Here is a 16017-nt window from a genome sequence, read left to right as displayed (position 1 = left end):
TGGTAGGTGCCTGAGATTGTGACAGCATTTAGAGGTTGAAAATCAATCAGGCCTGCTCCGGTAAATCGAAAAATTGATGCTCCGGTTTTCGAATTCGTTTCGAATTTTATACCCGTTACTCGTAGAGTAAAAGATTCGTTGAAAAGTATGTAACAGGCAGAAGGAAGCGTTTCCGACCATATAAAGTATATAAAGCCGAGTCGATCTGGCCATGTCCGTCTGTCCGTCCGTATGAACGCTGAGATCTCAGGAATAACAAAAGCTAGAAAGTCGAGACTAAGCATACAGACTCCAGATACATAGACGCAGCGCAAGTATATCGATTCATTTTTCCACGCCTACTCTAACGCCCACAACACACACTTTTAAAAAATGTTTTGATATTTTTTCATTTTTGTATTAGCCGTGTAAATTTCTATCGATTTGCCAAAAAACTTTTTGCCGCGCCCATTCTAACGCCCACAAACCGCCAAAAACTGTCAGTGTTGAAGACTCTCCTGCGCACTTCCAATAGCTGAGTATTGGGTATCAGATAGTCGGGAAACTCGACTATAGCGTTCGCTCTTATTAATTAAATTATAGTCGGCGAACTCGACTATAGCGTTCTCTCTTGTTTTTATAGTACAATGGTACGCCTAATCTTAACCTTCCATATTATCATGCCGAAACTAGCTTTCTTTCAAATGAAAAATTAAATATATTTTAAATTACATATTAGTTTTATGGTATAATTTCATTTCAAATTGTAGAAAAAACTATATTTTTCTATTTGATTGAATTAATGTGCATTAGCACGATCAAATTTAATTAAAATAATTATAGTGAACGCCCACATTTGATGTGCTTATATTACTCGGAACGTATGTTGGTCCAGAAGAACATTTAAGGCAATTCCGTTTTCGCGGCCTGTGTTTTGATTTTGATCCATGGCAGTGCATTGCAAAACGAAGTTCCTCTGCCATTTCTGAACACAGAGATTGATTTTCTGTGTTTAAATTTTTTCTGGAGTTCCAACAAAACTCAAAGATGGCCACAACAACTGCAAGCGCAAGTCCACAAAGGAGAACAACAAATACGCCACCTGGAATACGCTATTGAACACTTTTTATATATAAAATAAAATATTATTATACCAATATTTTCTACTCCAAGTGCATTAGCTTTGGACTCCTTGCTCTTATCATCTCTGTTGCAAACGTCACCTGTATTTTTCCACCATTTGTCATATAATATTTGAATTATGCCCTTTTCTTGTAGCTCTAAAATAGCGAGTGAAATTTTATCTCTCCAAGGAGAGCCCTTGGGCGTGGCAATACCATAACCTTTAGAGTCAAGCAGACCTCCTATTTGGGTTAAATTACAATCACGTTGAACAGCATAGTCCAGCATTGTAGATTCCATCAAAAAAGCATAGCTTCCTTCCATTACCCGTTTAATTCCGTCTTCATAAGTTTTAACAAATACAGCTGTTTTTCGGTTTTCCATATAACGCCACATTTTTTGATAAATACCAATTTTGGAATCCTTAAATGGAAATAAAATTGATATTTAATGTATTTAACATATATAAAAATGACTTTAATATCGTATGATTTAAATAAAATGTTGCCACGCCCAACATAACGTCCACAAATCGCCCAAAACTGCCACGCCCACACTTTTCTAAAATGTTTTGATATTTTTTCACATTCTTGTTAGTCTTGTAAAATTCTCACTATTTGCCAAAAATCTGTTTGCCATGCCCACTCTAACGCCCACGAAATTTCGCACTTCCACTAGCTGAGTAACAGGTATCAGATAGTCAGGGAACTCGACTATAGCACTCTCTCTTGTTAATTTTTTTTATTCGTTACTATGACAGCTAGGCGGTTAAAAGTATATTCACAAAATGTATTTGACTGACTTGAAAATATACATATTCTTTGCAAATGATAATTGGAAACTTTTTGGTACCCAGTACCTATTGATCAAGTTTGATATGCCGATAACGTTTAATTCGTATTAATAAGGGATAGGTTTCGCTTTGTATATTCATGCAGAGGGTAAGCTTACAAAAAAAAAGTCTTGTTTCTACACATAAGTCTGAGTTCACATCGAAACAATTGTTTATCATGATAATGTGTACTATTTTGGTATACACCCGATTTTTAATATGGTAGTTTGGGCAATGGCATGGCAGTTTGTGCAATATAATGTTTGGCATACTGATAGAATATGGCAAATAATAAAACGAAAAATGAAAACTTTTTAAAATTGTGGGCGTGGTAGTTTTGGGCGGTAGTAGTAACCCATACTGGGTTACTAAACGCAAACAAAACATATTGAATTTAGAACACTGAAACAATAAACAGAGTCTTCCTAGTGAACTGCGATAGTTTCGCAGTTTAATAGCCTTAAGCTATTAGAAGAATCTCCAAGGAAATCGCAGGAAATCCTCAAATGCTAAGATCGGGCGCTAAAAAAGATTCGGAGCAATCCGATCAATCCGTTGTGGAGGGGGTTCAGCTTGGGATTGCTACAGATTCCGATTTCTCCGCACTGGTTTCTCGACCAGTGATTGCACCTGTCTCGGATAAGTTTACCACCACAAAGGAATACTGAGTCCGGAATACCGGCACAATTTGGCCCTTCAGAAATACAATCTGCAGTGGTGGCAAGAAGTGGTGGTTTCTCGACCAGTGATTGCACCTGTCTCGGATAAGTTTACCACCACAAAGGAATACTGAGTCTGCAGTGGTGGCAAGAAGTGGTGGTAAAAGAGTTCGAAACTAAGATTAAAAATAAGAAAAATGGGCCCTTGGGATTTAAACTTCCCTCACGTGGCCAGACCACTGCACCACTCTCTTTTTCTACTTCTTCCTCTTCTTTTTCTTCAAAAAACTGATTTAGTCTTACGATCTCCTATCAAAGTGCAAGGGGCTTGCGTGGCAAGCAATATAAATGCCTTTCCTTTGCATCCGATATTATTGTGCTTACAAACCTTTGTTAAAGCCTGAGATACTGTGAAGTTCTCCCAGGTATATACATACATATTGCGTATATATGGCACGCATGATCGTCCCTCCAGACGGAGAGATGGAGTCCTAATTGCGGTTAGGGGAACCCTCACGTCAGAGAAGGTAATTTTTGCCGAATCCCGTAACGTCGAATTCATATGCGTAAAGCTGAGCCGATAGCTCTGTTATATTCCGTGTTCTTACATTCCGCCGTCTTCTGAATTCCCAGAATATCTAAATCATTTGTCCGCTTTCCAATCCGTCTTAAATAGACTATCCGATAGGGTCCAATTGGTAGTTCTAGGTGATTTTAATATACCTGGCACTATGTGGTCCCCAGAAGAAAACACGATTTCCCCGACTATCTGATACCTGTTACTCAGCTACTGCAAGTGCGAAAGAGAAATTTCCATACTGACCGTTCTTGGCGGTTTGTGGGCGTTAGAGTGGGCGTGGCAAAGTTTTTTGGCAAATCGATAGATATATACATGACTAACAAAAATGTGAAAAAATATCAAAACATTTTTCAAAAGAGTGGGCGTGGCAGCTTTGGGTTGTTTGTGGGCGTTATGGTGGGCGTGGCAAAAAAATACCCTATACGCCATTTTTCTACCAATTTCACAATTTTACATTATGCGCTACTTGTGTAGTAAGTATAAAAATACGTGGCTTAAGATATTATGATGTTATGCAATAAACATTAAAATGATTAGTCCTTTGCTCGAAGTATTTACCCTAAAAAATGTCATTGTAGATCCACCTTCCAAAGTTCCATATGATATTTCTGTTTGCTCTGCCAAATCAGAAGCGCTTTCTATGGGTGAAATCATCCGTTCAACAGTTAAAAATGCAGCTAGGTTGGCAGTGTATGAAGATATAATGATTAGGCAAAAAAAGAACCAGCATCCACCAACAATACGCGTCGAGGTTGCCTAAAAAGACCAAAAAGTACTCGGATTGAAAGAGTGTGTAATTTTAGATAGGTACAGGAGCGAACGGTATATTTGAGTGTCGCGACTAGTTTACCCTTTTACTGTACGAGCAACTGGTATACATATGTATATATCTGATATTTCAACCCCATTTAACTAGGCAAATTATATATTCATATTGACTTCTTTATACGCATTACTAGTATAGAAAAAGGGTATCGAATATTTGTTAAAAAGTATGTAACATGTAGAAGGAAGAGTTTCAAACCCTAGAAAGTATATATGATATGTTTCACTTTTGAAAAATGTTTTCATTTTCTTGATGTGATGTATTCTGGATCAGGATCATTATCCAAGTCGATCGGGACATCCGTCAGTTCCCCCGTCTGTCCGTATGTACGCCTGGATCTCAGGAACTATGAAAGTTCCTTTTTAAATGGCATTGCATTTTTTCATTTTATCATATGTGTTTAGCAATTTCTATCTAAATGCATAAAAACAGTTGCAAAACAACCACGCCCAATTTCTATCAATATGCCAAACAATTTTAAACTCTCTCTCTCGCAGCTGAGTAACGGGTGTCTTATAGTCGAGGAACTGGAGTATAGCGTACTCTCTTTTATTTTATTTAATCATTTGCCTTTGCAATTTATATAGACGTGTCACACTGTCTTTAACGCCCAAAAATTCTTCTTCGGGTCCTATGATTAATGTTTATAGGCCTATTTCGAAAAAGTATATTAAAAGGGTTATTAAAGTGGAATACCCTTTCAGAAGGTATTATAGTTCAAAAGTTTGAACTAAACCAGAAAGAACCATTTCCAATCTCACGTCAACCACAGTATCCGTAATCTAGTCTCTCATTTGTAAAGATTTCTGCTTATTTTCTTCCTACAAAATGTTCTCTTGCACCACCATATATTTAGCACAATGCGTTAGCACACGTGTCTTATGGGAATGTTTGAAAAACGAATAAAAAAGTGGCCGCCGTCAACCAATTTCCCGTTGTTGAACTTATAAATTTTAAAATGTACATTTTTATAGATACATACATATGTACGAATTTTTTTAATAACAATGACATCATTGGCCATTGTATGCTTTTTGTGGGCGTTGCAGTAGGCAAAGTCAAAACTCGACAATAAACTAGTCCTGTGTACATATATACTGCATGTTAATGGTCAAATTTACTACTCCTCGACAGATCTCAGCAGCCGAACAAACGCACATGGCTAGATCAACTTGGAAACACTCTCTCGTACATGTTAAATAACTTTTAACTAATATAATCCAAATAAAATTATTACACTGTGCATAGCAACCAAAATGTAATTTTTGTCTTTAAAGTAAGAATAGTTTTTTTTTTTGATTTGTAATGTTTTACAAAGGTGTTCAAATTGATTTACATAATAGATCAAATGCATTTTGTGTAAAAAATTTAGACACCCCTGGTATAAACTTTTCTGTTTGTTTTTTAATTGTGGTTACTCTTTATGGAGTGATTTTTAGATGTAAGTGAATGGTCGTACCCTAGGATATAAGTTAGAACCTTGTTGCATAAGGGCGCCAATGGCAAACCAAAAACTATTTTTTAAAGTAAAATTGTTTTGGATTCGAACTAAATCCACTGTATTATCATCCGAGGATTCTTCATTAACATCATTAGGTAGTGGTAAAGGTACAGTACCGTGATCACAAGTAGTATCATCATATTCAACATAATTGTTGGAATTTTGTATTTTGCAGTCTGTACTTAAATAAACTTCATCGTTTTCTGACATTTTTTGTTTGTTTGTTAACTCCAGTTGTTCCTCAAACCAATTTTCTTTTTGAATTTCGCGCAAAATATGGTCACAAGCCATTGAACATGGCGGCTTTGAATTAACCCATTCGATCGGTGATAATCGAGCGACAATCCAAATGGAGATTGATACAAAAATGTATCCAAAAACAATATAAAACCAAATTTCAACAGCGAATGGAGCAATGAATGAGAAAAATTTTGTTTGAGCTCGGTCTGAAATCTGAAATATAGCAAATAATAATTATATTATTTATATTTTAAATCGCAATCAATTTAAACGGAATTATAAAAGTTACTTTATAATTATTTAATCTTATAATAAAGGGACTTTTACACATATGACGTATTTATGTATACCTTCGGATTAAGTCCAGATCCTTGGCGTAAGAATGTTCCTGTTATAAACCAAAAACTGTTTGATATGGTAAACTGATTTTCCACTATATCCGTTTCCTTGTAGCATGGATGGGGGTTTTTCCACTCATATGGAGAAAATCGAGCCATTACAAAGAGCGCGAAAGATACTAATATGTATGCAGCTAGCACATAAAGCCATATCTCGATTGCCAAAGGGTTCATAAAGGAGAACAGTCGTGTGGGTTGACTTGTCGGCACCTATTAAATTTGTCCACATATATGGAGGGAATTTATATTTTTGATACTACAATTTTAAAATTTACGTAACTACACATACAAAAGTAAAACAAAGCATACTCATTTTTTTAGGCTTACCTTGAATAATATGCCAATGCCCAAATTCATAAATGGTTTCGTAAAGTCAATAACACTTTCCCTAGCGTAATTAATTGTCATTGAGGCTACAGCAAGATCAGCACGCTAAGAAGAATTCATCAAATTATTAAATATTTTTAAAAGGTAAATAATGTCAATTGTCTAATAATTATAATTTAAGTTTATACTTGCCCTTTCCATTAATTCCTGCACTATTCCATTCCATGAATTAGTCTCTGGTATGTAAACACCGTACATATTATCGGGAACCAATTCAATTTTATATTGAAACCCAACTTGTGTCGCGATCGCTTTCAAAAGATCAATACAAAATCCTTCAAACCTTATATTTCCAGTAAGATTTTGGTCTTCTTTAACCATAACATACGGGCGCTCCTAAAAATGTTTAACAATTACTACGGCAATTGATAAAACTGTCTTACATATTAAGCTTTATATACTTTCTGAAAAGGTTAGCACGGAAAGCAGCAGTACAGCAGGAGAGAGTGCGACGGAACTATATATACATGTACATGAAAAAACAATAGAGATCGATGTAGTCCAGTTTCTGTACTATCAGATACTCGTTACTCAGCTGAGGGGAGTGCGAACCACAGATTTTAACATTTTCTTGGCATATAAATAAATACAAATATAAATATGGATACCTAGATATAACTCCAAAACTGCAACGCCCACGCTTTTTAAATTTTTTTTTATTTTTTTTTTTCATTAATCCTTTTTTTCAAATTTTTTATCAATTTTTCAGAAAAATGTCATAATTTCTTGTACGCACTTCCACTAGCTGAATAACGGATAGTCTAATAGCTTACTCTCTTGTTTTATTTTAGAGATTATTAACTAAATCAATTCACGTTTTAATACGAAAATTTAAACATACAAATTATTTAAAACATATACATATGTATATAGTCTCTACCACTTCACAAAGTTTTGTAATTTGCGGGTGTTAGAGTGGATGTTACAAAAAATGATGTTGGCATATTAATAGGAAATCGGAAGTCTACTAATGCAAAGAAATCACAACAATTGTAAAAAAATGAGCGTGACATTCATGGGCCAAACGTGCCGAAAAGTCAGATTCAATCACTACATTTTCTTATGATATGAATTAATTAAGTATCAATAAAAGTTGTCGTTGTTAAAGCTTACCTCTCTAGTCATAACAACCAATGTTATATTTGCGATATTTGAATCGTAGAAAGCCGTTGGATCCGAAATGTTTACACCTCCGTCGGGCTGCCAATATCCAACTTTTTGGATTTTTTCTTGCTTTAGTTTAAGAATATCAAGTTTAAATATGCTTCGCCGACCTTCCACAAAATTGACATTGCCAGTCAAACCGTCTGTAATAGCCTAAAGCATATATACATATTAGTTTTAATAAACAATTCAAAAAATAAAAACTTTTTCTTTACTTATGTCCACTTTAAAAATTAGAATGTCGTATGTTCTATGACGGAAGTACTCGAGAAGACGGCTATCTGTCTGTCCGTATGAACGTCGAGAGCTCAGTAACTATACAAGCTATAAAGCTGAGATTAAGCATGCAGACACGCATGCACACGCACTCACTTGCCGCCAGAATTTCGAAGAGTATAGAACTACACAGGTGATAGCACGTATTTTTGTAGTAACTAAGAAAAGTGGTAACATGTAAATAAAATCTCTAAATAAACAATGCGACATCGTCGGCGTTATTTCTTACGAATGAGGACTCTATACGGATAGATACATATTATGAAAATACATTCTTTATGAGGTCGGAAAAGCTTCCTTCTAATTGGACATAATTTTAAACAAATCTAGTATCATCTTAATTGCTTGCTTAATATAACCTTTTGAAAAAATAGTTATTTAGCTAAGTCAAATAAGAACGGTTTCTGTTTTGGTACTGAGGTATATACATATGTATCAACACTAAAAAAAACCCCTCTTAGCGAGGTATGAAAGAAGTGGCTGATATCACGCGCCCAGAAAAATATTAAAGCGCCCGTAGGCATAATTACACAAAAAAGTGTGTCATAACTGCAAGACTTATAAAAGGGTACATAGACCTAGATGTGATTATACCCGTTACTCGTAGAGTAAAAGTGTATACTAGATTCGTTAAAAAGTATGTAACAGGCAGAAGGAAGCGTTTTCGACCATATAAAGTATATATATTCTTGATCAGGATCAATAGCCGAGACGATCTGGCCATGTCCGTCTGCCCGTCCGTCCGTATGAACGTCGAGATCTCAGGAACTACAAAAGCTAGAAAGTCAGATTAAGCATACAGACTCCAGAGACATAGAAGCAGCGCAAGTTTGTCTATTCATGTTGCAAGGCACACTCTAACGCCCACAAACCGCCCAAAGCTGCCACGCCCACATTTTTTAAAAATGTTTTGATATTTTTTCATTTTTGTATTAGTCTTGTAAATTTCTATCGATTTGCAAAAAAACTTTTTGCCACGCCCACTTTAACGCCCACAAACCGCCCAAAGCTGCCACTCCCACATTTTTAAAAAATGTTTTGATATTTTTTCATTTTTGTATTAGTCTTGTAAATTTCTATCGATTTGCAAAAAAACTTTTTGCCACGCCCACTTTAACGCCCACAAACCGCCCAAAGCTGCCACTCCCACATTTTTAAAAAATGTTTGGATATTTTTTCATTTTTGTATTAGTCTTGTAAATTTCTATCGATTTGCAAAAAAACTTTTTGCCACGCCCACTTTAACGCCCACAAACCGCCCAAAGCTGCCACTCCCACATTTTTAAAAAATGTTTTGATATTTTTTCATTTTTGTATTAGTCTTGTAAATTTCTATCGATTTGCCAAAAAACTTTTTGCCACGCTCACTCTAACGCCTACAAACCGCCCAAAGCTGCCACGCCCACATTTTTAAAAAATGTTTTGATATTTTTTAATTATTGTATTAGTCTTGTAAATTTCTATCGATTTGCCAAAAAACTTTTTGCCACGCCCACTCTAACGCCCATAAACCGCCAACAACTGTCAGTGTTAAAATTCTTTCTTCGAACTTCCACTAGCTGAGTAACGGGTATCAAATAGTCGGGGAACTCGACTATAGCGTTCTCTCTTGTTTTTTCCTACGATAGGTAAAACGAGTTTTGTTTATCTAGAAATTTTTACAGCGTCATCAATCCATTAACGTGTACTTCACTAAACATAAACCTAAAAAACGTAAACAACCCTTTGCGTTAAGGCATCTTTATTTTAATGTGCTTAAGGGATTCACTCATTTATTAACCAGTATTAAATCATATTTGTTAATGAGTAATAAATTTAAAAGCTTCATATACGTACTGCATTTATTTGGTTATATAATGAAATTCCATCATTCCAGGCTTGGTCGGAGGTGCAGGAGAGGTTTTTGATATAAAGATTTTGACGATTATCTAAATTTAGAAAGTGTAATCCAGTCGCAAACGCGTACACCGAATCAAACATTAAAGCGGACTCTGTCTAAAAATAATGAAAATTCAAACAAGTTATATGGTTGGAGTAGTAGGTTTTTTGCGCGCGTGTCATAACACCCACGGGCGCTGTTACTTTTAAACGGGTCATAATGTTCGGTTCAAATATTTTTTAACGCCCGGGGGCCTCATGACACTATTGCACTGCGTTATAACGCCAATGTCATGTTATCAGGAACGGGTATCTGATAGTCAGGGAAGTCGACTAAATAATTCTCTCTTTTTTCAAATTCGATCGTAAGCGTTATGTTTTGCACCCAATTATAATAAATTTTTAATAGGTATAAGTTTCAAGCGTAATTACACAAATGTTCGTGTGTGGGCGTCATGACAGTGAGTGTTTTGATACTTGGCTTTGTCATGCACCCCTTTTTTACCTGTATATAAGGAATTCCATTTATAATTTCCAATCCATTGTTTTGTAATTTCTGCATTTGATTTATTACTTCAAGATATCTTTTACTATCGACATCCACAAGCCGAAATGCAGTTATATTTACGCTGTTATATCTGAAATCTTCCAGATCATATGTCTCCAAGTCCTGTACAAAATTATTAACCATGTTACAATTAAAAGGCTTTTATGGGTCCAACATTTAATTTACTGTTCTACTTACGAATGTTGTAAACATATAATGGTAACGATGGTCATTCATTTGTAGTTGTAAAATCTAGAAATAGGAATTGTTTAGGTGATAAAATATATTGTTTGTCAGTTATGAATACTTCATTTTTTGCTGGTATATCCTTTTCAAAAATTGTAAAAAGTATTTAAAATATGCATTTGAAAACTTTAACAGGTTAAAAAACTAATCACTATATGATTACGTACTTTTGGCGTTAAAAATGGGGAAAATTAGGATTTTTCCGAATCCTTGCTTTAGGGAACATTTTCGTGGGAGCATTCAGACTATCTTTTTCATGTAGCACAGTACATTAATCTCTAATTGATCTGCCTATTTTACAGACAAATAGTAGGGAGCCATTCCAAAATGTATTAATAAATCGGGTATATTTTACAACCAAATAATATTTTGTTTGTGTTGGTTATATTAGTATCCCACTATACATATACATATGTATCTAACTTCCCGAACTCGCATTACTAAGGGGCTATCCGTATAATATAAATACCACGATTTTTCTCACAGTGTTAAAGTGTGACCGTCACAGTTTCAGTAGTGATTCTACTTGTTGCATTCTTTTCAACTAATCTCGAAACGCCTTTAACTGTACTTGTAAAGTTTAAAACGAGTAAGTAAGGTTAAGTAAGACTTTTAAAAGCAATAATAATTGAAAACTTTAACAGGTTAAAAATCTAATCACTATATGTTTACGTACTTTTGGCGTTAAAAATGGAGAAAATTAGGATTTTTCCGAATCCTTGCTTTAGGGAACATTTTCGTGGGAGCATTCAGAGTATCTTTTTCATGTAGCACAGTACATTAATCTCTAATTGATCTGCCTATTTTACAGACAAATAGTAGGGAGCCATTCCGAAATGTATTAATAAATCGGGTATATTTTACAACCGAAAAATATTTTGTTTGTGTTGGTTAAATTAGTATCCCACTATACATATACATATGTATCTAACTTCCCGAACTCGCATTACTAAGGGGCTATCCGTATAATATAAATACCACGATTTTTCTCACAGTGTTAAAGTGTGACCGTCACAGTTTCAGTAGTGATTCTACTTGTTACATTCTTTTCAACTAATCTCGAAACGCCTTTAACTGTACTTGTAAAGTTTAAAACGAGTAAGTAAGGTTAAGTAAGGTTTTTAAAAGCAATAATAAATTAAACATATAATGCCTTCTAGAATTAGCATAAAAAACTGTTCTTACGGATCTAAAAAATGTTTTTATGTGAGATGGATTTGTATCCACTATAATTTTGTAAATTTCCTTTTGACGTATCGCTCGTAGAACTTGACGATAGGAATCCGGACTTGCTTGCCTTATATACATTTCCGCTTTCGCCTCAGTAGATGAGTGCATCAAATTAAATAGACCTACAAATAAGAATATAATAGTATTTTGCGATAAATAGTTTTCTGTTTTGAGAAAATGTAGTCCAAATATGATAAGTGCAGTTGGGGAGTTGATAAAATGATATACAAATTCTGCTGGCTAATGCGAAAGATGGGTAAAGCCACTAACATTTTATAACTAAAATGTTTTAAATCAACTAAAATATATCTCTAAACAACAAAGTCAGCAGTAAGTAAAAAAGAAGAATAATATGAAAATAAATAACAAGAGAGAACGCTATAGACGAGTTCCTCAAATATCTGATACCCGATACTCATATAGTGAAAGTGCGAAGGAGAAATTTCAACACTGACCGTTTTTGGCGGTTTGTGGGCGTGACAAAAAATTTTTTAGCAAATCGAGAAAAATATAAAAGACTAACAATAAAGTGAAAAAAAATATCAAGACATTTTTTAGAAGTGTGGACGTAGCAGCTTTGAGCGGTTTGTGGGCGTTAGAGTGGGCAACAACAGCTTGCGCTGCGTCTATGTCTCTGGAGTCTGTATACTTAATCTCAAGCTTTCCAGCTTTTGTACTTCCTGAGATTTCGACGTTCGTACGGACAGACGGACATGGCCGGATCGACCTTGATATTGATCCTGAAAAAGAATATACATATATACTTTATATGGTCGGAACCGCATCCTTCTGCCTGTTACATACTTTTCAACGAATCTAGTATACCCTTTTACTCTACGAGTAACGGGTATAATAATTTTCTACAAAAGTGTGGGCATGGGTTGGTACAATTTATTTAAGACATAACGATAGAAAGTGGCATGTAAAATGATAAAATAAAAAAAAATGAAACATTTTGCACAAGTGTGGGCGTGGCAACGCTTAAAAATAACGAGCGCTGCGTCTTCTTCTTTTAAAATAAGCCTTCCAGATTTTATAGTTCCCGAGATCTCGACGTTTATACTGATACTGATGGACATGTCTAGAACGCCTCGGCTAGTGATCCTGATAAAGAATGTATGTATGTATATAGCAGTTCCGACTATAGCGTTATTTTTTGTTTTAAAATTGATTGGCTAAGTAATGGGTATTTTCTCGACGAGTTCAGTATTATTTAAACTCCATTATGAATCAAAAGTTAGCATTTTTTATAAAGAAATTATGGAAAATTTATGCAATTTGTGTACAATACATTTGGTAGATGCCTAATTTTCTTTGGACAAAAACTTTATATTTTAGCTACTTCCTTCGAAGGCTTTAATAAAAGGCTAGATTTTTTGCAGTAGAGTTATGTTGCTATTAAGTTAATGTTACTATTTGACAATATCAGAAATGTATAAAATCGATGGTTTTAAAATATTTCGAGTTCCTTTCAATCAATATATACATATGTCAAATATATTTTTGTTAACATATCAGTTCTATCAAATATTATTACCGACCCGGTTTAAATAAATGATGATCGATATAATCCAATGTCAAGAATATCATATATGTCATATGAATAAACCTGACAGAATAAATATATAAAATATACTTACCATAATCTTCTTCATAAATTATTGCCACCTTTGTCCAGTTCAAGTAGACCATTATATCTCTATATGCTAGAGTTAAGAGCGTATGCGACGGGTATAAATTAATAGAAAATTCTTTAGAATTATATTCAAGATCAATTCGACCTTCAATATGGGGTATATCATAAGCTTCGCATATGGATTGTACATGACTAGCTAGAAGAGCATCAGTTGGGCCAAAAATGGCTTGAACACCTGCCTCCAACTGGCTGCAAACCTTTTTAGTAGTGCGAAACGAGTCATCTCGGGGCACATACTCAATATCGTATACCAATTGGGTATTGGGAAGAAGAGTCTTTTCCTTATTTATACGGTATATTGCGTATTTAAATGCCGATTCAATACTGCTTTCACGTTTATCGTCGGTAAATATGGCACCTGGTGATACATCAAGACCGTATAATTGTCGAAATAAATGAATAATTCACTTAAAACTTACCCACGCGTATTACTGGGGGCAAGGCATTTGCAATTACGAGTATGGAAAATATTATATACGAAAAACATATTTCTTTAAGGTAACTTCGGCCTTGTAAATTTTTCTTTATTATGGTTTCCCGTTTTTTTCGTACCTAATAAGCATACAAATGTTATTTATTAAAGGTACGAATATAATCATGTTTACCATTATTCTATGTGGATAATTCTGCCTAATTACATTCCGAAACTCATAGTTATAATTTATAAGCCTACAGAAATAAAGACATTTCTTTAACACCGAGAATCGAATATAATTTGAATGTAAAGCAAAAAGCACCACTAATAAGACAACCCACGAAAACACACCCCAAAGTTCTGAGCTTTAAGCTTTAAGAAGCCAACAAAAAGGTACTCTTTGTGCATGTAGTTTTTTTGTAATTCCTTTGTGTTGACCGAAAATGCGAGAGTACTTCAAAATGTAATAATAATGCGAAAACAATTATATAATGCCGTTTTGAGCAAAACTTATCACTCAACGCATTTTTTTTAGCGTTAACGGTTTATTTACTTATGGAAATATAGAACCTTGTCTAGCTATTTAAAAAATATACAATACGCTTTTATCCTACATAAAAAATAATTAATTAATACAAAATCTTTTTTAAATTAAGGGTATTAGCTCCCTAACTAAAGCGAATGCTTGCAGGAAGAGAGTTAAATAATCGCAAGGCCCTATAGATGGGTTCATTCCGCGCATAAGTGGTCCTGACATTCAGGACCAAGGTGCGAAGACTTTTTGCTGGAATATTTATATTAAATAACCCCAAAAGATAAACACTTTTAATGTTTCCGTCCAATATATCATTAACAAGAAGCAGCCCAGCTCTCGAACGCCCATCCTCCAATGAGCAGGTATGGACGAGACAATACTGGCTGCGATATAAAAGGACGTGGATCAAAAAATGGCAGGAGCTGGAGTGCAAACTTCATACATTTTTACTGAAGCCGTTCAAGTCTGTTGACATGCACAGTGGGGGTCCAAATATTGGAAGTATATACCACCCAAGAACGGACGAAGGCAGACGCCTATTGTTAAGCAAAAACGACACCTTAAAGTATAGATATCAGTTTTTGTATGATTTCTATTCCCGTTATTCGTAGAGTAAAAGGGTATAATAGATTAGTTGATTGGCTATACGTACGTACGTAACCTATGCTGAATACCAAATTTGGATGGTCCCATTTGAAGGTGGAATTAATATATAACATGTTTGTTATTTTATTTCAAAAGAAATAAATAAGTTAAGACTAAGTTCTTACGCAAGGAAATTTACTATTTAGGGTACATTATAGCGAATCAGAAATAGATCGCCAAAACCAATGACTTAAGAATGAAAAGGATAAGCTGTAGTATAGTCTTTAAAAGCTGTAAGAGCTTACTTAGTAATTAACCTCTATTAAATTATCCACCCTTTAATAACCATTTATATTTAAATTCACGTGATAAGTAAATTTCAAAAAACAAGTAAAAAGTAAACATTGGTAAGATAGAAACTGCAGCTATTGTATTACGATTATGAGACAATGTAGAACGATCTACAAAAGTAAGAGTCCAATGCCACATTGTTTCTTCTTTTTTATACCCGTTAATCGAAGACTAAAAGGCCATACTACTTATTTATATTAGTTATATAAAACAGGAGAGAACACTATAGTCGAGTTCAGAGTTACTTGGGCAGTGCAACTGCCAACGAGTAATTTCAACATTTTTCTGGCATATCGATAGAAATTTTTTATTGTCGGTGACAATTGCTATATTCAATTCTAAGAACTCAAAAAACGTCTCAAAATTCAAAAAAATTTAATGTCAGTCCAAGATATTTCTCTAATCATAACGTAGTAAGCAAGCGATATGAATATACTCTTTCAAAACAGGATCACTTTGATTGACGAACCGCTTTTTGCTTTGAATATGCTTTTGAACTAGAAGCGACGATAACTTAAAACACCGACTGTTGCAATACACATAACACATCAAAAATTTTCATGAAACTAG

At 34.5% G+C, this 16017-nt stretch overlaps 1 protein-coding gene across 6 annotated transcripts; it reads right to left on the bottom strand.

The window, feature by feature from the left end:
- Positions 1-732: 732 nt before the first annotated feature.
- LOC122622843 (glutamate receptor ionotropic, kainate 2) lies at positions 733-14281 on the bottom strand. Of its 6 annotated transcripts, XM_043801409.1 has the most exons (16): positions 14167-14281; positions 13981-14113; positions 13647-13919; positions 13506-13571; positions 11821-11987; positions 10588-10641; positions 10348-10512; positions 9801-9959; positions 7638-7841; positions 6657-6860; positions 6465-6569; positions 6090-6347; positions 5458-5952; positions 3731-3928; positions 1134-1524; positions 733-1081 (listed from the first exon to the last, which is right to left on the bottom strand). In XM_043801409.1, exons 1-16 carry the CDS (start codon positions 14167-14169, stop codon positions 804-806), a joined length of 3153 nt encoding a protein of 1050 aa, XP_043657344.1. In that variant the 5' UTR covers positions 14170-14281; the 3' UTR covers positions 733-803. The 6 variants fall into 6 exon arrangements, with proteins under 6 accessions (XP_043657344.1, XP_043657343.1, XP_043657347.1 ...); XM_043801408.1 differs by having other exon boundaries at positions 13506-13919; XM_043801412.1 differs by lacking the exon at positions 5458-5952 and having other exon boundaries at positions 13506-13919.
- Between the last annotated feature and the right edge of the window lie 1736 nt (positions 14282-16017).

The sequence above is a fragment of the Drosophila teissieri genome, chromosome 4 (assembly GCF_016746235.2).
Source record: "Drosophila teissieri strain GT53w chromosome 4, Prin_Dtei_1.1, whole genome shotgun sequence".
Lineage (NCBI taxonomy): Eukaryota > Metazoa > Arthropoda > Insecta > Diptera > Drosophilidae > Drosophila > Drosophila teissieri.
Note: the sequence above shows the minus strand (reverse complement) of the source record. Positions and strands in the feature narration are given on the sequence as shown.